This window comes from Lipotes vexillifer, unplaced genomic scaffold, assembly GCF_000442215.2.
Source record: "Lipotes vexillifer unplaced genomic scaffold, Lipotes_vexillifer_v1.1 scaffold520, whole genome shotgun sequence".
Classification (NCBI taxonomy): Eukaryota; Metazoa; Chordata; class Mammalia; order Artiodactyla; family Lipotidae; genus Lipotes; species Lipotes vexillifer.
Window position 1 is genome coordinate 610,735 of NW_006784004.1, and position 26,584 is coordinate 637,318.

At 38.5% G+C, this 26,584-nt stretch overlaps 1 protein-coding gene across 1 annotated transcript; it reads right to left on the reverse strand.

Moving 5' to 3' along the window:
- Positions 1-678: 678 nt before the first annotated feature.
- On the reverse strand, positions 679-26,012 carry SIRT1 (sirtuin 1). Its single transcript, XM_007456473.1, is given in 10 exon segments — positions 679-2,762; positions 5,870-6,433; positions 8,335-8,521; positions 9,343-9,422; positions 10,063-10,210; positions 21,530-21,682; positions 22,965-23,206; positions 24,288-24,404; positions 25,743-25,851; positions 25,854-26,012. Coding segments are annotated over 10 exon segments (2,088 nt in total). The 3' UTR covers positions 679-2,433.
- Between the last annotated feature and the right edge of the window lie 572 nt (positions 26,013-26,584).

Consider the following 26,584-nt stretch of genomic DNA (forward strand, 5'->3'; position numbering starts at 1 on the left):
GTACCCTCCTTTTTAAGGTGTGAACTACCTGACTTCTTTTTCCATTTTGTGCATATATGGAATGATGTCACTGTTTCTTATTTTTATAACATCTGTGGATGGGGTTTTACAGGTAATTTTTCTAGTGCAAACAAGATATACAGGGGCAGAGGAGTTTTCTTGTTTTTAGATTCACTTCAAGTCTGCTGGGGAGGAAGGCAAGCGACCTGAGAGCAGGAAACTGCCAGTCAAGATTTATTCATTACATCTTTGTAAGGGGCGTGTTCCTGCCCTCTTGAATAGTAGGTTTCCGGGTCAGCCTCAGAAAGTTCATACCAAATGTGATCAAGAGTCATTTTTTGTCCACCCCTTGTGTTTGGACACAGGATTACAGCACATGAGTTCAAAGTGCTGGTCCTTTGTCAAATCTTCATATGTCAAGTTATTCTTAGGCAGGGTTAAAGGAGGGGAAAAGTCAGGGCCTAAGGCTCCTGGCCTAGAGTGGTTGAAATATTAGTTTTGAAACGTTTGGTGATACACCAGTTGCTACAACCAGAACTTTCACTGTCAAAGTACTGTTCTGGTGAGACTGATAAGATATAAATTGAAGAAATGTAGTATGAGAAGAAAGCATCTAATATAGCCCTCAAAGCTGTACAAAAGCTGCAAAACTTTTAAGATTTTATACCTTAAACCATGTAAGTTAACAGAAAAAAGTCAAATGACAATTTTAATAGACTTTAAGACAGTGTACAAGTATAAAACACTGGTTTTGTATTTCAAAAGTTGGAGGAAGATATCCAGTCATTAAACAGTCTACAAAACATATGCCAGTAGATTACATAAAAGACTGTACAGTATAAAAAGAGCTGAAAACAGTCTTCACTGTAAAAATAAGTTAAAACAAATTTTTCAATTTAAAATATTATCTATAGCACAAGCACAGATCATGCAAATGGCAAACTGCATTCTTTAGTGTAGTCAAATAAATTCAGATTGAGACATCTTTCAGGTAGGGAAATGACCATTCAATAAAATTCTTTTCTCTGGCAGTAGCTGGGTATTTTATGCTTAAAGAACAGCTATATTTCAAACCCTTTTTGTTAAGTTGTAATAAATACTAAAGCAACACAGGAATACTTTATTTGAGAGCAATGTTGGGGGAAAGGTCTGCAAAATAAATTCTTACTGTGCAATTTTATAAAGTATGAACTTTTTTGAAAGGCTAGAAGCTTCTGCAGCTGAAAAAGTTGATCTCTAGTTTTAAGGCAGGCTAAGCTTTTAAATACGTTATAAGAACTAGTTTAACTATTCTGCTATTACAAGTTATACCACGCTTATCTCCGCTTATCTCCATAATACTAGGCTAGTAGTTTGGTGTTTATTACACACCAAATCCTCCCAACAGGAAACATGTACTTACTGGCTTTGAAACTGTAATCAGGGGGTCTGCTGCTCTCATTAATGGGGGGCGGGGGGAGAGGCAACAACAGTCCAAGATACTACACTCTCCCCCCCAGTTGAAGTACCATTATTATTGATTCATAAAGGCTTTGCAAATTCGCATCTTGGCAGTTTAATACTTATGGAAAGAATCAGTGCAAGCTCTACCACCGTGACTGATAGGTATTTAAACAACAATGGCAAATATTCTCGAAACTAAGGGGACCCAGGCAGGCACTATTGTTTCTAAAGCAAGCGAAACATTTCCAAAGCATTTATTTGTTTTTTAGGTTAGTTTTATGAGCCAATATAGACATTACTATATGTCCACAGGAAGTACAAAAGCCATCTTCATTTGAACAAATATTCCTGAAACTGTTAGCACCAAGTCTCACTTTAAAAAGCAAAGACAACTGAGTGCTCTCCCACATATTGTTGACTTCCTTCTACTCAGATTGCATGTCATGAGATATTTTAAGTTAGCTGCCACAAGTTCTGGAAAATGCCAGTGTTTGAAAATAGGTAATTGTGCTAATGAAGAATCAAAAGTTTAGCGGAACAGAATGAGGATTTCAAACCATTCGGTGTTACAAAGAAAAGTGTGAAAATACCATTCTTTGGTCTAGATTAGCTGTTCCCTTTACATTAATTTAACATTCCAATGGCTTTTTGAAAAATTTAAAATGTTGAACCTCACTAGGCAAAAACAAAATTATATATACATATGGATGTATCATACAAATGAACCTTTAAAAGAAAGTCTTGTCCAACAGCTGATTAAAGATACTTAGGTACCTTTCTGTTTTAAAAAAAACTTAGTGTTTGAGTGTATAAGCACAGAAATAAGTAAGTTAAAAATTACCCATGGGGAAAAAAACTGTTTTACCAGTCTATAAATATTATACCTTTCTGGTGTCCTTGCTCTACTGAGTTCACAAGTAAACATTCAATTTGACATGCTCAAGATCCTAATGCTGGTGGAACAATTCCTGTACCTGGACAAATTCTACATTATGATTTGTTCGATGGATAGTTAATGCATGTTGCTTCCTGTTTCATAGATGTAGCTTCATTAACTGCCTCTTGATCACCTCCATCAGCTCCAAATCCAGTTCCTCCGGCTCTCTCATTAACATCAGCATCATCTTCCAAACCATTGTAAAATTCTTCAATCTCACTTTCATCCTCCATAGGTTCTTCTAAACTTGGACTCTGGCATGTTCCACTATCACTGTTACTGCCACAAGAACTAGAGGATAAGACATCATCTTCAGAGTCTGAATATACCTCAGCACCATGGAAAATATAACGGTTTGGTGGTAAAAACAGATATTGATTACCTGAAATACAGTAATAAGAGAGAAGTGGGTTATTTCCAGTTTTCTAAGACTTGGTCTGAGTGGGCTGTCTGGAATAAAGTGTAGCTTTTAGCCTTTTACCTGAGTATCATTCTAGAGGCTATTACTGTAGTTTCTCAAACACAAGCTATAGACTCAGTCCTGCATGAAAATCTTAGTTCTGCCACTCATCAACTTTGTAAATTGGGAGAGTTATCTCTGTGCCTCAATTTCCTCATCTGGATATGAAATAATTTTCACAACCCTATGAGGCAAATGAAAAAAATGTAGACAGCCACGTTCAATGAAACTCCCTTTGAACAGATTTGATGAGATGAAATGAAGTATCCAGCCCACCACCCACCCCTCTGAATCTATTTTTACAAGAGTCCTATCACGTTAAAGTGTGAGAAGCACTGATCTAGCGCTGGCCTTTTAAGCTTTCTTTCCCAGCGCCTTCCCAAATTAGCATTTGCAGTATAAGATTTGACCTCCGATGGTAAGAAGTATTCCCTGCTTTTGTTTACATTTTGATGTAAGTGAACGGGTAGGAACCTTAAACATTAATGATGAAATGTTTTATACCCTTATATTCACAAGCACCAAGTACCTTCTGACTTAAGTCTGTTATCACACCGTGTTATTATTGCACCATATCACAGACTGATTCACAAAAGCCTGACTAACTGCATAGTTTATCTGGAGTGACATAACATCTACCAAACGTACCTGAGTTTCTCTTCAAAATGACTTTCAAGCTTTTTTATACCCCATCATGACCCAGTTCTCACCTATTATGTGTTGCAGCATGGAAACCACTTATTTCATTGTGTTTCAGGGACTGGAGAAAGAAAACCCCACCTGGTGCTTCTAATTAGGGCCATGTCCTTTGAATCACATCCCCTCGCAGTCTGTTAAAGGGTCCCAGCACATGGCTCTCCTGCCCTTTCCTTTCTATAGGTTAGGCCATGTTTATAAAAAGAACACTTCAGGGACTTCCCTGGCAGTCCAGTGGTTAAACTAAGACTCTGTGCTCTCAATGCAGGGGGCCTGGGTTCTATCCCTGCTGGGGGAACTAAGATCCTGCATGCCATGCGGAGCAGCCAAACAAATAAATATATTAAAAAAAAATTCTTTCTGCTCTGGCCTCCCCTGAAGAACTGAATCATCTATTTCTCAGTGGAAGTACCCTATACCTATCTGTTTCTGCCCTCTTGGCAACCCTCAAGACATTTACATTTTACTTCCTATGTGCTCCAACTTCCTCCCTTTCTGCCTCAACCTCACAACAAACAGTGGCAAACTAAAATGAGTAAAGTCCAGCTGTTTGGTTTTAACCGCTAAAAATGTTAAGTTTTACACTCTTTACATCCGTTATCTTTTCAGATGCTCACAATGCTATGAGAGAGAAGTAGATCTGACAACTCAGTCTAATTCCAAAGCCTGTACCTTTAAAGGTCTAAATTGGTAGACTAAAACCAAGGTATAATACCACTTTCCTGGAGAGTTTTGTATGTTTGACCCATCTATCAAAAAGACAGCCAGAGAATGCTGCCAGTGCCTAGGGAGACTTTGTATATGATAGAGACTTATCTTACCTGACTAAATCAACAGTAATTTCTCTGCTTCTGACTCTTGCCACATTTGAAAGCGTAAAGTATTCTTCTATGGTCTTTCTAGTTTTCCCCACGGAAGACGTTCCCTTATTACAGTTCAAGACCAAAGTCAGAACTTAGGTTTTTTAGAAAGCCTTCAATAACCTAGTGCCCTCCAAGTAGCATAAACCTTTTAAAATATCACCTATTTTTTTCTCATTCACCTATTTTTGTAATTATATACACAAATATCAGTAGCTTGATCAGTGTCTCCAGAACTTGCTGTATGGAAAATGCCCAAACGCTTATTCAACTGAACTAAAATTTATTTAAAGCAAATGATTACAACACTTAATACATTTGTCTCAAATTTCTTATCAGTTTTCACCATGTATATAGTAAGTGGAATGGGACTTGATGTTTTAAGCTGTACAAAGTTGTTGCATCTAAGAGCACAAGTTTCTGTTTGATTAATACTTGGTCATAAGTGGTTTCAAAAAGTAGAAAGTGATTTCTCTTATGTTAATACTTACGGATAGGGACTTCCCTGGTGTCGCAGAGGTTAAGAATCCGCCTGCCAATGCAGGGGACACGGGTTCGAGCCCTGGTCCGTGAAGATCCCACATGCTGCAAAGCAACTAAGCCCGTGTCACGGGTTCGCCTGGTCCGTGAAGATCCCACATGCTGCAAAGCAACTAAGCCCGTGTGCCACAACTACTGAGCCCTAGTGCTGCAACTACTGAAGCCCGTGCGCCTGGAGCCCGTGCTCCACAACAAGAGGAGCCACCGCAATGAGAAGCCCACGCACCGCAACGAAGAGTAGCCCCCGCTCGCCGCAAGTAGACAAAGCCTGTGCACAGCAACAAAGACCCAATGCAGCCAAAATTAATTAGTTATTTTTTTAAAAAAAACTAATTGATAAAAAGACTTCCCATGTGTCAAAACAGGGTAGATGGTATTTCTGATACTCAGTGGTGAAGAACCAGCTGTTTTCTAGATCTGAAACAACACGACCTAATGGTTAAGAGAACCCAGAATCCACCTGGTTCTTCCACACCCTAGTTGTTACCTTGCCTGGGGTACTTAACCTCTATGGTCCTCGGTTTCCCACCTGTACCAGAGTAGTAATCGTTCCTGCCTCAGGATACTAAAATCAGAAAATGTGGAGTCACTGCCCCACAGTAAGTACCCAAATCTCAATCATTTCTACTAGCTAAAGCTCTCTCCAGAAAATGGCACAGCACTCAGCATTTCCCAATTAAATGCTTACCTTCTCATTCCCTAGGGAAACACAAGGTACAGAGCATGCTTTCACACCACTTTTCCCCCATATTACGGAAGATACCGTTTATCTTTTTCTGGCTTAAAATCTCAACTTTACAGTTTCTCTAAACACAATCAACTATTACATTTAGCCGCATAAAATTACCCTAACTAGCCTGCCCAAATTGCTCACTTCTTACAAATATTTTAGAATAATTATAACCTTCAAAATGTTTCAACAGCCTTTCTTACCATCAAGCCGTTTACTAATCTGCTCCTTTGCGAGTCTAGCTGGCCAGCATTTTCTCACTGTTTCAGCAACTGAAGTTCTTTCATTTTTCTCCCCAGTATTGGAGGCAACATTCTTCAAATCCGGACTCTCCAACTGTTCATTAACACTTTCAATGCTCCTAGCAGAAGTCTGTACTTCCTGTGATTTTTCTTCGACACAGTTTTTTGATTCAGACACATCTGGATCAGCAACATTACTCTTTGTTTCTTGGTCTAAAAGAGTGACAATCACTGAAGAATCTGCTGGTGAGGTTCCTTCTGGTGAACTCGAGCCTTCTGAAATATTGAGGGGTGTGGGTGGCAACTCTGACAAGTGAGCCAATTCTTTTTGTGTTCGTGGAGGTTTTTCAGTAATTTCTGAAAGCTTTACAGGGTTGCAGCAAAGTTTGGCGTATTCACCACCTAACCTGTGACACAATTCATTAATAATGACATCACAGTCTCCAAGAAGCTCTACATCAAAATGCAGGTGAGGCAAAGGTTCCCTATTAATTAATATCTGAGGCACTTCATGGGGTATGGAACCTAAGAATAGGGTGAAAAAAGTGAGAATTAGAGAAAGGAAGAGAGGTACACTAATAAAACCAAAAGAAATGCACTATGTAAAAATCTAACAATTCCCTGGCAGTCCAGTGGTTAGGACTCTGCGATTCCATTGCCACGGCCAGGGTTCTATCCCTGGTCGGGGAACCAAGATCCTGCAAGACGTGAGGCAATGGCCAAAAAAAAAATCTAACATGCTCCCAATACCAAAGACAACTCTAGTATTCAACCAAGCTATTACATACCATCAAACTATCAAGTAAACAGATGGGCAGCAAAATTTCAGGTTCTGCTCCTGTCACCTGGTTACCTCTGGGTAATCGCCTCACTTTTTATTCTGTATTCAATTTCCTTGTCTGTATAATGGGGTAATAACAGTACTTCTCCACAAGCCTGCAGTGAGCATTGATATGCAGAGAAGAGTTCTTGGTGCAGTATAAGTAATAGTTATTCTACTAAAATGGCTTCTGATATGTGAAAATTCATACCAGTCTGTTCTCCACTATTATGTACCCAATGTCTTACATTTTTTAAAAAGTACCTTTGCCTATCACCAACATGTTTTACTACCCCACAGGAATCTTGGAAGAAGTTCTCTGCCTCACATTTAAATAGAAAAAAATAACATGCAAATAAGCTTATACATTAAATTTTCTTTCTTTCTTTTAGTTACAAATTGTTCTATAATCTACTTTAACAGAATTTCAAGCTACTTGGGGAAGGCTGAGTTAAACTGCTAAAGCCACTACATGTGGGCTAGGAAAAAGATGCAGGATTGGAGAGCTTAACTCTTTCTTCCAGCAGTTTGCTCTATCTGTTTGCTGGTATGAGGGTCCAATTTTAATTCTCCAGTTAAGGGTTTGATATACTCTCCTCTCCTCTCCTCCTTCCCTCACTTTTATGGCACAAATGATGCTACTGAATTAGTCCCTCTATCTTCCTCCCCCTTGCTTGCTCACTAGAGGGAGAAAAAAGGTAGATGGGAGCATGGATTAAAGAAATATTCCTGAGAATAATAGGGACTTAAATTGTTTTTGAGCATTTTTATACACATGAACACCCTTGTGGGTAGAGCTGATCCACATACAATGATTGACAAGGCATGACTGTTATTCTTACAAAACAAACCAATCATTGTGAGCCCCAAAATTCTACATGAGTACGTTACACATCTATCAAGCTATACATCTGAACTTACTGGACCAAAAATCAATTACATTTGAAAGATCAACTACTCAAATTAAGACTAAAACTACAGATTATTTTTAATATGTTTCCTCAGTATATGTAAAATTAGGTCATGCTAACTCCTGCCACATTAAAGCACATTCCACTGAAAAGTTTAAGTTGAACTGTTTCCCCTTGTTATTAAGAAAGCCCTCTTCCCCCACTGAAATGTCAGATTAACCAATCTTCCTGAGCAAGAATATGTCACCTAAAACAAAGTTTGGGGGCTTCCCTGGTGGCGCAGTGGTTAAGAATCCGCCTGCCAATGCAGGGGACACGGGTTCGAGCCCTAGTCTGGGAAGATCCCACATGCCACGGAGCAACTAAGCCCGTGTGCCACAACTACTGAGCCTGTGCTCTAGAGCCCCCGAGGCACAACTACTGAGCCTGTGCTCCTAGAGCCAGTGCTCAGCAACAGGAGAAGCCACTGCAATGAGAAGCCCGCACACAGCAATGAAGAGTAGTCCCTGCTCACCGCAACTAGAGAAAGCCCACGTGCAGCAATGAAGACCCAATGCAGCCAAAAAAAAAAAAAGTGTGGCTCTTCACTCTTGAACAAAAAAAAGAATAAGATCATTGGGGTCTACTCTACAGACCCACAACCCATGGCAAAATATATAGAAATGGTTCTCTAAAAAAAATCATCACCCACTTACTCGGAATTAGTGCTACTGGTCTTACTTTCAGGGAAGACCCAATAACAATGAGAAGATCAACTTCATCTTTGTCATACTTCATGGCTCTATGAAACTGTTCTGGTAAATTTTCACCAAAAAAGACAATCTCTGGTTTCATGATAGCAAGTGGTTCATCAGCTGGGCACCTAGGACATCGAGGAACCACCTGCATGTTCCAGATTTTAGTTGAGGTGGGAAAGAGAAGGGCAAGCCCGAGTTAGAGTCAACATTTCCACACTTCCCAAGAATTCATTTCAAAATTATCAAAGAAAACAGAAAAGCTGAGGATAAATAGCAGGGAAAACTGGATAAAACCTAAACATTAACTATCAATGACCCGTTAAGTTTATTAACATACAATGAAATACAATTTTGCTATTATCTGTGTATGCTGCTATTATATCTGTATAGACCTACATTTGATATTCAAGAGGCCATTATAAAGAGGAAAAAGCAGCATGTGTATATATGTACACAGATGAGACTTAACTTTTAAAAAAATTAAAGTTTGTAAAATACGATTCCATTTTAATATGCTATCGTCTCATAATTATATGATTAACTATATATGCAGCTAAGCATACAGAATTTACTTCTGGATGGTTTTTATTCTCTGCCAATATTTTCCTGTATTTTTTGGTCAATGAGCGTACATGAAATTTTTTACAAAATGAATCTGACAGGCACTTTTAAAAAGGGAGAGTAAGGAGAAAAACTAATGTTAAGTAACACCACACTTAATGATCTGGGTTTTTATTTTAGGCTTATATATTAGGTAGTCTACTTCATCAATCAAGAGATTATGTAGCAATGTTTTTAACTTAAGGTTTTGAAAGGTTTTTGTGTATTTCTCTGGAATTCCCAATGGTTAACATTTGTTTTCCTGGATGTTTCTGTACCACATAAATACTTCCAGAAAAAAAGGACTGAGGTAAAAGAAACAGATCAGAGACATGCACAGTTCCTAAGATATGGGTGATAAATTACCTGATTAAAAATATCTCCTCGTACAGCTTCACAGTCAACTTTATATTTACAAATCAGGCAAGATGCTGTTGCAAAGGAACCTAAAAACAACCAACATGTAAGCTTGACAACAGAAAAGCTAGCGACTTTAAAATTTTTAAGAGACTCCACGCGAGAGATGCTGATATAATGATGCTTCCTAAAGCTACTCTTTTAATAAAATATACCAACTCCTCCAGGACTAAAACTGCAGACTTGGAAGGTTACAACTGTATTACCTTAGCTTAACAGCTGTGTTTCAAAAACAGTTTAGATACATAAGAAAATGGTCTGTTCATACTTGTTTTAGATTTAGTCTTCAAATTTCTGAAGCCTACATCTGAACTACTCAGCAGTTCCTTTGGTTTCCTAAAGATGCCATGTTTTTTTCATCCATAGCTAATATTACTTTTGTAATCAAAAAAGGTTATTTAAAAGAATTTAATGTTACATAATTGCTGCATCTTTTGAAATCCAAAAGCACATTAATATCTAACATTTTGTACAATTAAGTGTCAAGGCCAATATTTCTGGTTTCATATTTTTGCAATCTACTTTCCTTCATTTATCTACAATTCATCAGATAACATGATTAAACAATAAGGCTTAATCTCCATTCCTGGATGGCAGCCTTTTTTCTAATCCTAACTTTTCCTACAAAACTAATATGTAACAGAAAAAGCAATCCTGAAGTTTACTAACCATGACACTGAATTATCCTTTGGATTCCTGCAACCTGTTCCAGTGTATCTATGTTCTGAGTATAGTTGCGAAGTAGTTTTCCTTCCTTATCTGACAAGGCTATGAATTTGTGACAAAGAGATGGCTGGAATTGTCCAGGATATATTTCCTAGATAATGCAAAAAGCAGAAAAAAAGATTATGTAAGTGTTAACAAATGTCACAGGTTTAACAACAACAAAAAAACAAAACTACCAATGATAATTAAAAAACAATACATGAGTATCTCAAAGCACCTATATAGATGGATGCCACACACACTTACGAAAGGATTGTTGCTGTCATGTGTAAAACTCAGCAATTAGTGAACATGGCCTCTTGAAAAGGATAAAGTCGACCCACAAACATCTCTTATAAATGCTAATTGATATTTTAATAAAAGTCAGAAGAAATACATACCTTAATATATATCTAATTTTTGTTGGCTGCAAATGATTTTTTTTGTAAGGAAAAAGGGAAAAAGTTTAAATTGAAATTAAAGATATCAAAGATATGGTGACTTTTTTAAAACTAAAAAAGGCACTGTCAACATAATATTAAAAATTTTTTTGATTCATCATTTATTATAAATATCAACCTGTTGGGAGTTTAAAGCTGAAGTTTTAATTCCTTACCAAAATTGTTTTCCTTCCACTGCACAGGCACATACTGGTATAGTATAGAGTTGCTCATGAATGCTGAGTTGCTGGATTTTGTGTGTGTGTTTTTCCCCCCAAATAATGCTTCAATGCTGTTTCTTCTTTAAAAACAAAGAATTCAGATATACACATGGCAAAAAGATCAGAGAAAAAGTATCAATTTTGGTCCTCTCAACTTTTGACAGTGTTTTCATTAAACTTCATTTAGTGACTATGGCAAAGGAAGTTTCTTCTCTTTTTTCTTTGAAGTAGTAGTTCTGCCTACTTCCTTTCCATTCATTACAGCCTCTAACCTATTACAATGCTAGCAAAAAAAAACAAGATACAACCGTATGTCCATCAAAAGAGGACTGGTCGGAGAAATATGGTACATCCATAATAGTGGAGTATGCAGCCATTAAAATGAATGAGGGAGGTCTCGATACACTGACCTGGAAAGATGGCCCATGACATATGTGAAAAAAAATCAAGCTAGTCACCACTATGTATAGCTTTGTTTTTGTTGTTGTTTTGTTATTAAGCAAAAATGGGAAGTATATGCAAAGAATACAGATACATTAATTTAAACATCAAGTCAGGAAGGATACAAAATCTATAAAATGGGGATGGGGGGGTAGGGGACTTCACTTCTGACATTATACAAAAAAGTTTGACAGTTAAGATTCTAGATGACTACTTCTACTTAATATTTCAAGTTTAGAAAAAACTACTGGGATACCTTTTAAGTAAAATATGCAAATCTCATTATAAAGACTATCACATCCATGTCCATATGCTGCTGAAAATGTTACATAAAACCCAAGAATTCTGCCTCTCATTCAAATTTTTATCATAAAGTTCATGAACTTTGCAATTTAAGAAAGACAATGCATATAGAAAGAAGTAACAAGTGAAGAGTTTATTAAAGCTAATGTTTATAGAAAACTGAAAGCCACATTATGTTTTGGACCATTAGGTAGTGCTCTCTATTAAACCACTGTTTTCTCCCCAGGTTGCTTTGTTCTAATACATTTACATTTAGAGGATTAAACACCAGCACCTTGCAAACCTCCCCTCTGGAAACAGCTGTTAAAGAGTATTTTAACAAATATTATAATATTCTAGGCAACAGATAAAATGGGATCTAAAGTAGTAAGGAAAGTGCTAATAGCATGCCAAAAGCAGCACAAGAACAAATGGCTGACTACCTCCAGAACAAGGCTGGGCAGAGTACCAGGACTCCATCCTCCTGGAATGAACTTTTGTGTGCCTTATCCCCACCCTTTTTTTTAAAAAGGGAGGGTGGGCTTCCCTGGTGGCGCAGTGGTTGAGAGTCTGCCTGCCGATGCAGGGGACACAGGGATCCCACGTGCCGCGGAGTGGCTGGGCCTGTGAGCCGTGGCCGCTAAGCCTGCGCGTCCTCCACAGCGGAAGAGGCCACAACAGTGAGAGGCCCGCGTACAGCAAAAAAAAAAAGAGGGTAAAAAGAACAAAAACCTGTGGGACACTAGATTCAGCTCTACACTCTAGTTTCCCTTCATGTCCTATCAGTTCAGGGAAATTTAGTCCTTAAATTTACCAATCAATTCCTGTAGTTGGGAATAATTTATGAAGGGTTTGTTTCATCTTATAAGCCTACATTTTATGATGACTTGAAACTTAACTTTGTCTGTTTTCTTTCAACTATGTAGTGGACCATGTCTGAATCATTAGATTTAATACTGTGTTCAAACTAAGGGATATAATCTGAAATAATGGGAAAAAAATTACTCTGAAAGGGCTGTTTTTTAATAGAAATTACTCCTAAATCAGGCTCTTACTTAACAAGGAAAGTTTGCTAAAAACTAATTGGAGATACAACTTTCAGATAAAATAAAGATTAATTCTTCATGTTGAAACTGTGACACTTTAGTTCTAAGCAAGACAGGCCATCCCAAATCTGAACCTCCTTAAGGCCCATTAAGGAACCAATCATGTGGGCTGGACCATTATTATTGCCACAGGGATCCATTTAGAATAGCACAGTTGGGACCAAAGGCTCAAATACTATTAAAATGACAGGCTGCTTTCACAGCAGTGTCCAGAAACACGCGAACAATCCAGTAATTGGCCACAGGCAACCAATGTGACCAAAACTAAAGCTTAGAACTATCTGCCACAGTAAGCTTTCATGTAGAAATAATGGTTTTTCTCCAGAGATGCTGGTTGTTTGCTTCTTAAAATTTCTAGCATATGAATGAGATTCCAGTCAAAAGCAGGGGTGTTAACTGCAGCCCCTCAAAACTAAAAGGACTCATCAAAGTTTGAGATGCCACCATGTGCTAGGTAGAGCTGTTAAGAAACCAGAATTTACGTTCTCCATGCTGTCAAAAAAATAAGTGAAACTAATTGATCCTGGTAAGGAAAATCCTCATAATCCCTGGTCTTGTTTCATTCATTCCACTAAACCATAGACTACTCAAAATCTTACCTAATCAATACTTGCAAATTAAAGTTAAGTCACCTGACAAATTCAACTACTTTTTTCCTGTGAAACATGTGGCTTCCCCAAGGAACTCAAGCTTCAGCAAACTTTTTCCACACTGGGACACCAGATAGCAAGTATTTAAGGCTTTGCGGGCCATTCAGTCTCTGTCCTTACGGTCTATGTGGCAACCACTCAAGTCTTCTATTGTAGTATATCTGCAGCCACAGGCAATAGGCCAATGAATGAGCATAGCTGTGTTCCAGTGAAGCTTTATTTACAATCACTGATACTAGAATTTCATATAATGTTCATATCATGTGAAGTATTATTCTTTTGATTTTTTCCCCCATCCATTTAAAAATTTTAGTTCACAGCTGTACATAAAAAAGGCAGTGGGCCACATTTGGACTGAGGCTGTAATCTGCCGGCCCCTGTACTAATCTAACACAAGAGAATTTCGATTAGTCAAGCATTCGTTACTACTTAATATAAGTAACAGGCATAACAGGAGCACTTTATAATAATGCTGAAGACTGGGCTGAGGACTGGGTTTTTACATTTTTAAGGACTGTAAAGGAAAAGAACACAGTATGACAAGAGTTCCCATGTGGTCCACAAATCAGGTTACATTTACTACCTGGCCTTTTACAGAAAAAGGTCTGCTGACCCTCCTGTAGACATGTATCCCCCATCTTGCAGATGAAAAAACCAAAGCACAGAACGCCAAAAGTCACAAGAGCTAGCCAAGTAACAGAACTATCATTCAAACCCAGTTTTGATGCCAAAGTGCAGCTGTTAACCACTATGCAATTTCTGATCCCTCAACCTCATGTTTCCTATTTTTCCTTTAGGCTAAATACCATTTCTATTAGGTACTGCAAATCAGTCCACTAAAACTAATCTAGTAAGTATATTTCACACTGCACATCCTTCACGGGATTAGTGGAGACTGGAATTCCAATCACCCTCTAATGTAAAAACACTCTTCAAGAATACATGTTCTCGGGGACTTCCCTGGTGGCTGGCTGGTGGTTAAGACTCCGTGCTCCCAATGCAGGGGGCCTTAGTTTGATCCCTGGTCAGGGAACTAGAACCCACATGCATGCTGCAGCTAAGAGTTCACATGCCACAACTAAGGAGCTGGTGAGCCACAACTAAGGAGCCCACTTGCGGCAACTAAGACCAGGCGCAACCAAATAAATAAATATATATATATAAAAAAACAAAACCCACACATGTTCTTGGGAATTCCCTGGCAGTCCTGTGGTTAAGGACTTGGTGCTTTCACTGCCATGCCCTGGGATCAATCCCTGGTCAGGGAACTAAGATCCACAAGCTGCAGGTTGCAGCCAAAAAAACGCATGTTCTCACAAATCAGTATGAGAAAGAAAAGCATCTCAATGGGGGGGGAAAAAAAAAAAAAAAGCTAAGGACAGGCAACTCAAAGATATACACATGGCAAGTAGTAAGAAGCAGTCATCTACACTAGTAAACAAAAACAGAACACTAATGAGAACATGCTAATTTTTTATTACACTGATAGTTTTAACTGCCTTAAAAACAACTCTAGATATCCACTAACAGGAGACTGATTATATATATTGGGGTACAACTATCAAACAGTACTATGCAGCCTTTTCTTTAAAATGAGGTATACCTAAGTGCCGCAATGAAACTACTTCCACGGATATTAAATGGGAAAAAAGCACTGTAGAGAAAAGGGTACGTGATTCTGTTGGTAATCATTTTTAAAGTATTATCAGAAACTTACAATACCTCTCCCCCCTACACACACACAAACAGGTTTACCCATTTTTTTTTTCCTAGAAGGAAACCCAATGAAACATTTTACCATGGTAACCTTTGAGAAAGAGATTAGAGGTAGGGAAGACTGAAGGGAGAGGCCAACTATCGTTTGTTGTGTACTGTTTGAATTTCTTTTTAAAACCATATTCACAACATACACACCAACACACACACACACACACTTTCTAAAAAATACTTTAATACTAATGACATATCACGGGAGGCTTTTTTTGTGGGGAAGAGGGCATGGGCATGCTAAATCAGTTTTCTCGTACACTTCTACACTTCTGATGGGAGTATATATTATACTTCTGATGGGAGTATATATTATACTTCTGATGGGAGTATATATCGCTGCCTGCTTTCCAGGCAGCAGTAAGGTAAAATAAATCAGGACCCTTAGCAGTTTTGCTTTCAGAAATTTATCCTAAGAAAATTATAAACATACCAGAAAGGACAATCAGAGCAATACCTTTTTAATAACAGAAAGCAGGAAACATCCAAAAGGAACACTTGCAGGATTAGTTACAGTAGACAACTTGATGAACACTATGACCGTTATCAAGTACTCAAGCATCTGAAAGTTCATTAAACAGAAATACTACAAATCCAAAGCAGTAGGTAAAAGAGCTCATTTTTATAATATACACCCAAATATAATACTCTACACTTATATGTAATCCACCTACACAAGTCAGTATTAACATACTGTCTTCAAGTGAATGGGACTGTGGCCTTTTCTGGGGGTGGGGGTGTGTGCTTTTTTTGGTTTTTAAGTAATGAGCTGGTTTTGAGATTTCTTAGCTTTATAACTACATAATCTGGTATATCTGCACATTATCAATAAAGTGACAATTTACTGAATAAATATATGTTTTTGGAAGTTCATATTTCTTCCTCTACTTTTTCTTGAATTTTATCACTTTAAGGGAAAGAACACTCACTGTATTCAATACGGGCGAGCAACTACACTCTCTGAACACAGTCCTTTAAAAAAAAAAGTTATCTTATACAACCTCAGTTTCACCTTCACTGACTCTTAAACCACTCATTTTTATCAGCACCAGTGAATTTAGACTCCTCAGGACCATGACCACAACCTCATTATCAATTTAAACCCTTATTATGCAAGAGGACAACAGTTCAGAACAAGAATATATAGCTTTAATGTTGGCCTTAATTGTTCTTGTGTAGAAGAATTCAAAGTGGTACTAAAGCTAGGCGCACTTAACATGCTGGTGCTCAAACAGGGAGCAATTTTGCAGGAGACATTTGGCAACATCTGGACACATTTTTGACTGTCAAGACTGGGGTGGGGGGCTAATGGCATTTAAAGGGAGGAGGCCATTGGTTGCTGCTAAATATCCTACAGTGCACAGAACCGCTACTCACAGCAAAGAATTATCCATCCCAAAGAGTCAACAGGTTGAGAAACTGCTCTAACGAACCAGTTACCTCTTTCACACACCTCTCCGTTACTTTTGAGTTTCCAGTCTAGATGAAATCTTGTTTCTTCTCATATACAATCAATGGCTTGATACATCTGTAGAAACTTTCCTTCCAAAATGCCTAAATTCACAGTATTTCCTGTTTTCATGGCTTTCTATTAAATTTATTTTCTCTCAAAAGGAACCCTCCTACCCTATTGGTGGGAATGTAAATTGGTACAGCCACTATGGAGAACAGTATGGAGGTTCCTTAAAATAAAAATAGAGCTACCATATGATCCTGCAATCCCACTCCTGGGCATTTATCCAGAGAAACCTATACTTCAAAAAGATACATGCAACCCCAACGTTCACTGCAGCACTACTTACAACAGCCAAAACATGGAAGCAACCTAAATGTCCATCAACAGATGACTGGATAAAGATGTGGTAAGTATGTACAGTGGAATTTACTCAGCCATAAAAAAGAATGAAATAATGCCATTTGTGGCAACATAGATGGACCTAGAGATTATCATACTAAGTGAAGCCAAACAATGACAAATATATCACTTATATTTAAAAAAAAAAGAGAGATACAAATGAACTTATTTACAAAACAGAAATAGACCCACAGACATAGAAAAAAACTTATGGTTACCAAAGGGGAAAGGGGAGCGGGGGATAAATCAGGAGTTTGGGATTAACAATATACACACTCCTATATATAAAACAGATAACCAATGAGGACCTACTGTATAGCATGGGGAACTATACTCAATATTTTATAATAACCTATAAGGGGAAGAATTCAAAGAATAGATACACATATATGTATAACTGAATCACTTTGCTGTACACCTGAAACTAACACAACATTGTAAATCAACTATACTTCAATTAAAAAAAATTCATTTTCTCTCATAACTAGCAAAGTAACTATCTTTTAATTAACGTTCTCCTTAGTACAGACACTGGAAGAAAACTTTAGGTTATGACTATTTTACTCATGTATTCTTTTCGGAATCCAGTAAAATATTACAATATTTACATACCCTCCCCATCCTTCATTTTTAAATACTATCCTTTATTCTTTGTCCTTACTTATTTGTCCTTCAGCATTTTCCTATTCATTTTTAAACCCAAATTAACTCAGTCTCTCTTACCTATTACTATTTATTTTAAGTGCTATTTCACCAACTAGGTACTTTCCTTTTGGCAGTTCCTAATGTAAGAATTGAAGTACAACAATCCTATATGAGTGGTAGTTATAAAGATTATTTATTTAGCTCCTACCATAACAAACTTTCATAGAGAAGTGAAACATGCTGCCCCTCCAACTTTTTCTTCTCCTAGGTACTATGAAATCTGTACACTGTAACACATTAACACTGTGCCATTTTTACTCCAATTCAGGTATTTTATTTTCTCTTAAGCACTGTCTAGATTTCTATTATGTGTATTTTTATAATTTGTCTTCGTAAGAATAATTCTTAATTGCTTCTATAGATTCTTACATGTTAAAACCAGTTTAAGCTAAAACTGAATACCCATTATATACATTAGACAACTAAGGTTACAATCTTTCTCACCATGCTATTTGTATTCTCAGTTACCACATTTTCCCCAAGTGTCAGGCAATTTAGTATATACTGAAGTGATGGGGAAAAAGCTGAAAAGTTAGTTTGAGCATGTTTTTTGTTTCCTCTCAGAACAAAGAATTTACAACAAAAACCTTGTGAGCATTACATAAATGCACTAGTTAATCAAGCTCTTATAATCAGATGCAAGATCAAAGTAAATTCTAGTTACTTGATGCCTTTCTTAAAGTGCTAATTTCTGGGGAATTCCCTGGCAGTCCAGTGGTTAGGACTCCGCACTCCCACTGCAGACTGCAGGATGCACGGGTTCAATCCCTCGTCTGGGAACTAAGATCCCACATGTCATGCAGCACAGCCAAAAAAAACAATTGTTAATTTCTGATAACTAGAGCCAGTGTCCTAGGTCCAATTCAAGAAACCAGTAACTAAGTGATATTTCATTGGTGTTCAAAATCATGCAGTATAACCCCTAGCACGAGTATGTTAAAAACAGTGAATCTTCATGAATTCATATTCTTGTAACAAAGGAAAAGAGATACTCTACATTATTTGTTCAATTTAGTGTGAACCAGCTGTCTGTTCCAAAGGCTAGATATAGATGACCATCATCACTGCTGATACATGAAGTTCCAAATTTTTTATAAGTTTCAAGTTGATTACTGGAAAGATTCAAATTTCTTAGTAGCCTACAAAATTTTCAAATTTAGTTTTCAGTTCTAGCAAGTAAATCATATCCAAGAAAATCTAATGTAATTTCCCCATTTTACTCTAATTCCCATTTATAAACACACTTGCACAAAACAAAATTACTTCTTTAGGTAGTCCATCAATCTAAGCTAGCACCATGTATTCTGAATTGGCAGAGCTTTTCTTATAGGTATGTAAATAGACCACATGATTTGAAAGTAGCTGAGGTTATCCCTTAATGGAAATTCAGGTCCACTTCACTTCTATGCTCATTAAAAAATAATCACTAGGGCTTCCCTGGTGGCGCAGTGGTTGACAGTCCGCCTGCCGATGCAGGGGACGCGGGTTCGTGCCCCGGTACGGGAAGATCCCACATGCCGCGGAGAGGCTGGGCCCGTGAGCCATGGCCGCTGGGCCTGCGCGTCCGGAGCCTGTGCTCCGCAACAGGAGAGGCCACAACAGTGAGAGGCCCACGTACCGCAAAAAAAAAAAAAACACTAATACAAAAGACCCTTTCAAATATACTAAAGTTTAGCAACAACAATTTTACAATTTCTTTCCATAAAGCTAAACTACAGAAAAGACTTCTAAAGTAAAATTTCTTGGGACTTCCCAGGTGGTCCAAAGGCTAAAGACTCCACGCTCCCAATGCAGGGGACCTGGGTTCGATCCCTGGTCAGGAAACTAGATCCTGCATGCCGCAACTACAAGATCCCACATGCCGCAACTATAAGATCCCGCGCACAGCAACTAAAGACCCGGCACACCCAAATAAATAAATAAATTTTTTTTTTTTTTAAAAAAAGATAAAATTTCTTGGGTATGGTATAATACATAGTTATCCCTCCATATTTGCAGGTTCCTCATCCTTGGATTCAACCAACTGTACACTGAAAATATTCAGAGAAAAAGAATTCCAGAAAGTTCCAAAAGCCAAAACTTGTATTTGCTGCACCAGCGACTATTAACATCATATAAGCATACCTCTGAGACATCATGAGTTTGGTTCCAGACCACAGCAATAAAGTGAATTATCCCAGTAAAGTCAGTCAAGTGAATTTTTTGGTTTCCCTGTACATATAAAGTTATTTTTATACTATATGGTAATCTATTAAGTATGCAATAGTATTATGTCTCAAAAAAAAGTACACACCTTAATTAAAAATACTTTATTGCTAAAAAATGCTAACCATCATCTAAGTCCTCAGCAATAACAAAGATCACTGATCCCAGATCACAGTAACAAATAATGAAAAAGTCTGAAATACTGTGAATAACCAAAATGTGGCACAGAGACACAAAGTGAGCAAATGCTGTTGGAAAAATGGCGCCTACAGACTCACTTGATCACAATCCCTCAAATTTGTAAAAACAAAAAAAGCCCACAGAATATGTGAAGGGCAATAAAGTGAAGCAAAATAAAACAAGGTATGCCTATATTAGGTATTATAAGTAATCTAGAGGTGATTTAAAGTATACAGGGAGGGGACTTCCCTGGTGGTCCAGTGGTTAAGAATCCACCTTTCAATGCAGGGGACATTCAATCCCCAGTCAGGGAACTAAGATTCCACATGCCACAGGGCAACTGAGCCACGCTCCTCAATTAGAGAAGCCCCTCACACCTCAACGAAGATCCAGCAACTAAGACCAAATGCGGCCAAAAATAAAATTAAATTAAAAAAAAAAAAGTATACAGGGAGGATGTGCATAGATTATATGCAATTACTATGCCATTTTATATAAGGGACTTGAGCATCCTCAGATTTCGGTATCTGAGGGATCCTGGAACTAATCCCCCTCAGATACCAAAGGAAGACTGTAACATCAAACTTTAAACTCCAGAGCAGAGCTGCCAAATAAAACCATAATATGAATCATATACACAATTCAAATTTTCTAGTAACCACATTAACAATGTGAAATCTTCCTCATTTATAACCCAATATCAAAGTATTATTATTTATACATATCATTATTTATATATATATAATATAATAAAATTTATATTTTGCATGTTTTTTATACTAGGTTTCCAAAATCTGGTATGTCTTCCACACTTACATAACATCTCAGAACACTTATGCACTCAACAGCCCCATGTGGCAAATGGCTTCTGAACTGAACAGAGCAGCACTAAAGACGCTAAAGCATAACAGATCAACCCTGACTCAAATGCAATCTAAGACTCTTCTCCACCTCTAATCACAAATTTCTCAGGCACATCCTCGTGTGTTAAAACCTAGCTACTATAAAACATGCCAGGGCTTCCCTAGTGGTGCAGTGGTTGAGAGTCCGCCTGGCAATGCAGGGGACATGGGTTTGTGCCCCGGTCTGGGAAGATCCCACATGCCGCGGAGCGGCTGGGCCCGTGAGCCATGGCCGCTGAGCCTGTGAGTCCAGAGCCTGTGCTCCGCAGCGGGAGAGGCCACAAGAGTGAGAGGCCTGCGTACCGCAAAAAAAAAAAAACATACCAAAGGCAGATGTTATAATCTTTATGATTCATAAAAAATATTCAAAATCAAAACAGTGATGTTACTTTTATATGATCTACTAACCTCTAAAAAAGCCTGGACAATGTAAAGGCCATTACTGAAGCGCAAATCTGAAAAATATGCAATAGCTTCTTCTTTGAAAATAAGCTCAATCCTAAAATGAAGAAAAGCAAATGACAATCCCTTCTGGGAGGAAGGGAATTCTGACTAAAATGACTTTATTTCAATGATTTTACTCCACCACAGTACTAACAGTCAATTTACTAGACTGCCATTCAAAACAATTTTTCATGAGAGAAGGTCAAAGAAACAACTGGAAGAATATGTAGTACCTTTGCAAACTTGAAGAATGGTCTTGGATCTTTTCTGAAATATTCAATGTCAAACATTGCTTGAGGATCTGGAAGGTCTGGAAAGTCTACTGCAAGGCGAGCATAAATACCATCTCTTGACCTGAAGTCAGGTATTCCACAAGAAACAGAAACCTGAAATACGCATGGCATAATTTGTATAATTAAATCTTCTACTGCTACCTTAATAATTATTAGTCCTCTTATCACACAATTAGGGAAGAGCTGAAAAATATTTTTAGTCTGAAACTTCTTTTGGGGAATGGAGATAATGCCCTACTTTAACTTCTAATGGAAATAAAACACTTAGAAAACCAATATAATTAAATCCATCACATATTCCATTCATAATGGGGTAAAGAATTTTAAGTCAGGCTAACTTTAAACCTTTATAAGCATTTAACCAACAAATTAAAACAATTCCAACTTGATTGAGAATGAAGTAAACCATTCCAAATTATTTTAACTAGAAAGCAGGCAAGAATTTCTATCACTGAACTATTTCCAAAGAAATCCCTCTTCTGGGTTAGAGTGCTACTACTTCAAGAACGCTAAATTTCTTTATTTTCCTTAAAAAACTATGTTGTAAAAAACAATATTTCAATTTTTAAGAATAGATTTAAACACTATGCTTTTTCTACAAATAAAGCTTGACATTACAAATAGGGACTTCAGAAGTTATCCTTTTGTTTCACAATTTTGTCAGCATTTACTCCACTTTAGCCTCAGAGCAAAACAAACTTGCCTAAATCACATCGGGGAGCAAAGTGCAACTATTCTTCATGATCATTTAAGATTAAATAACACCCTCCCTTAACCAAAAGGTTAGAAAGCAGGACTGATTTTTCTCCAACAGCTGTCCTGGTCGCTACCATGTAACATATTCTGCATTCAACACACAATATGAAATAGCCTAAGTAACTAGTTATTTGAGACCTAAAGTGGAACAACCCACCACAATCACATCACCTTAATTTAAAATGGAGGAGAGGTAGGAATCTGTTACCTTTCCAACACTGCATTACTTGCCAACACATATTAGGCTCCCCGTTTCCCCATGAAGGTCAAACAAATAACCAATTTCTCTATTAGACCCTGACACACTTTAATGCAAGCAAAATTCCCTGCATCTCCTTAGAAGTTGTGGTATAATGTAGGTAAAAAGCTTGCCTTAATTCCACTTACCTACTGTGCCAGTAAACAGACGTGAATCTTTTTTAAGGTTATTGAGAGGTTTTTAAAAAACTGAACCAATTTAGTAATTGCTCCTGCACTCACTTTTTAGCAGTTTCCAAACACAAATGCCCATCATCATATAAGGATAAATTCTACACCAGAAAAATGTTTCTGAATTGGGCAAGGCTTAAGAAAAAACATACACCACCCCCCATACTAGTGTTTTATACATCTTACATACCCCAGCTCCAGTTAGAACTATTATTTTTTTGCACTCTTGCAGTAATTTCACAGCATCTTCAATTGTATTAATATCTTTTCTTTTTTTCCTTTTTGGTGGTTCTGAAAGGATATTAATAACAATCTGCCAGAGTGTCATATCATCCAATTCAGGTGGAGGAATTGTTTCTGGCAGTAAATCTTTAAGAATCGTTCGAGGATCTGTGCCAATCATGAGATGTTGCTGAACAAAAGTATATGGACCTATATCAAGAGAGAAAAGAACTAGATCAGATCCACTTCCAAGTAATTGAAAATCTCATTTATTTTTTGAAGTAAGAAATTAGCAATGCTTAACACTGTTTTGCAGAGTAAAAAAATGCACTATAAAGGTGTTTCATTCACAGCATCTTCAGATCTAATGCTATATCCCAAAGAGATTAGGGAGATCAGGAGTTGAGCCTGCCCCTAGAGCTATAAAATACCAAGTATGTATTTTAAGAGTCAAACTAATTAACTACTAGAATTAAATTTCTATGGTTAAAATCTAGAAAAATACAACATAAACATGACAGAAGTATGTACAAAAGGGTTCTACAAATCAACACAGGAAAGATCTTACCAGTCCCGAAAGCCCAAACTATTTACCATTAAAGACATAAAGAAAAAAGAAAAGGAAATCTATACTTTACTATCTTTAAAATTTTTCCAGTAATAATCTTCAAGTTAATCTTAACCAGTCTCCCAAAATGATACATACAATGCTGATGTTCTGAGCTTTAATTCTCTACCCTGAAATTTCTTAGATCAGTTCCTAGCTTGAGAAAACCAAAAATACAGTAAATATAAACACTAAAAATGAACTAATCATTACTATGTTTAAGCAGTCAAGGCATTTTTGAAAAAACCCAGCACATTAAGAGAAAGAACATTTTGAGATGGTCATGTTACTACCTTGGTATAAAAATCTGATACTGTGCTCTACTTCAAAATATTTCTCATTTCATCAAAATACTTAATAAATAAATACTGAGGACAAACTATGTGCCAGGCACTTTTCTAGGCACTGACAAAACAGTCTACAAATCAGTCAGAAATCCCTGCCCCCGTGGGACTTATATTCTAGCACAGGAAACCAGCAATAAAAAACTTACATACAGAGATTATTTTTAAACAAAAACAGAACAAAGCACTAGACTTTCCCCTAAAACCAAGATGATATTAAATCTCATCAAACACCTAAGAACCTCATCACCAGGCTACAAGAGGACAGAAAAATATATTTTTTGCTGACATAAAAAGAGAATACTGAAAAAGATAGCTCTCTTAAACTGTGAAACCATACCTATCCGTGGTCTTGGAGTCCAGTCACTAGAACTCGCATGTGAGGCTCTATCATCCTCATCACTTTCACACGAATGGAAACCGTTGGTGATGATTTCATCACCAAACAGAAGGTTATCTGCAAAAGAAACCAAAAGTAACTCAAGGTTTCTGAAACAATCTGCATCTAAAATTACGAAGATCTATAATTATGATGCAACAATTTTCAATGAATATAACACTTAACATTCATACTGCCTGTGTAAAGAATGCCTACTGGATCAATCTGCACCATTCACAGCAACAGTATATCCTCATCTTTAGGGATTCTGCTCGGAATCTAAGTTTCAGTTCATCAAAATCTAGAAAGAAATTATGTCTACTTAATCAAAACACAAAAAAGTAGTAACCTAGTTAGACTGAATTTATCGATCACAAATAATAGTTCATAAAACTTATCAAATAAAAATTTACCCAAAAAAGTCGTGCAAATATCACCATGGCAACTTGCACTTCTCTCATATAACACTAAACATACAAAAATACCTTTGCATTATTCGTTTCCCTTATTAAACTATGTATCTTGAAAACAGGGGTTGTTTCTCTAATCCAATCCTTAATGCACACGTTGTTGCCTTTTGATATGATCAAATGGTCCACTGACTGGATTTACTGATACAAATATTAATAAAGACGCACATCTATCCGGATAGAAACTCTGAAACACTCAAGGATGACAAGACATATACAACTATCACATCTGCTTTACTATGCCAGAAAAATGTCAATTCGTGTTTCAGGGTTACATATACACACACAAGAAGATATTTAATCTAAGAACACGATTAGAGGAAAAATACTACTCAAAGTACTCTAAAACTACTATTACTCTCCTATGCCCACTATTAGTTGCACCACAGAGGGGTAACGTCTTTAGAAGCAACTACACTCTTTAAAATTTAAAACAAGTTTAAAAATAAAGGCCCTCCAAAAAAAAAAAACCACCCACACACAAATTGCACAGGTGTCAGTTTGCAAAACCAACTGCAAAAGGTTGGTGCAAGGGACAGTCAAAAAGTTTCAGGTTTAAGTGTGCGGGAGGTGGGGGGGTGGGCGGAGAAGCAAAAGACATTTAACAAAAGCAATACGTTAAAAGAGTAGGAGGGGAGAGAAACTTTTTCTAAACCAGCTGCGAGGCTAGCTCGCCCCGCGGCTGCGCAAAGCGCGAGGCCACTGGGGCGGGCCGCCGGCCGGGGGAGGAGGGAGGGGAGAGAGTGAGGGAGGGAATGAGTCCTCGGGCCGCTCCGGCAGCCGGGCCCGCAGCTCCGGAGGCGCGCAGCTAAGAAGGGCCCTAGTGGAGAGGGGGACGCCGCAGAGCCAGCCCCGAGCCCCCAGCCCGCCCGACACTCCCCCACCCCAGGAGGGGCCCCGGGAGGAGGGGGGATGCGCAGTCCCGGCCCGCCCGCGCCCTGCGCACCTCGGTACCCAATAGCCGCCGCCGCCTCTTCCTCCTCCTCGCCCTCGTCGTCGTCGTCGTCGTCGTAGAAGTCGTCGGCCGGCGGCGCCTCCCCGGGTAGGCCCGGGCCGCCCCGCCGGGCTCGCCCGGGCTCCGCCCGACGCCGGGGCCGTCTCTCCGCGGCCTCTTGCGGAGCGGCTCCCCGGCAGGAGGCGACGGGGCCTCCCTCTCAGTCGTCACTGCCGAGGGGGAGCCGCCGGGCTGAAAGGCGAGCGCCGCCTCGTCCGCCATCTTTCAACTGCCTCTCTGGCCCTCCTCCCTCGCCTCCTCTCCTCCCGCTCGACTCGCGGCACTGGCGCCCCCGCGGCTCCGGCTGCGGGAGATTTAAACCCCGTCACGTGACCCGCCCCTTTTTCGCCCCCGCCCTCCCGCCGCTCCCGCCACCCACGCGGGCCGGACCACAACACGGCGGGTCACGTGGCAGGCGGAGGCGGTGTGGGCCTGGAGGAAACGCGGCCGGGGCTGCTGCGGCCCCACCCCTCGGCGGCAGGCGAGTCTTACAACCAAACTTGTCTTTCAAACTGTCGTCAAATCACTGCTGCCTGGTTGGGTCAAGTTTTGGTTCGTACTGCGAGTTTCCGCTTTTGCCTGAAGTGCACACCTTGCTCGCCTTACTTTGTCTTTTCTGGATTTACGCTAAGGGTTAAAACTTAGTTCCTGAAAGGCGATCAGGAATGAAGCTGGCCAAGGCTCAGCTTCCTGAAATACGCTAGGTAGTCGGTCTCTTTGTTAACGGTTATCAGTAGACGCAAAAGGACATAGTTAACTCTTCAACCTCCTCACCCCATTCTGACAACTCCTCT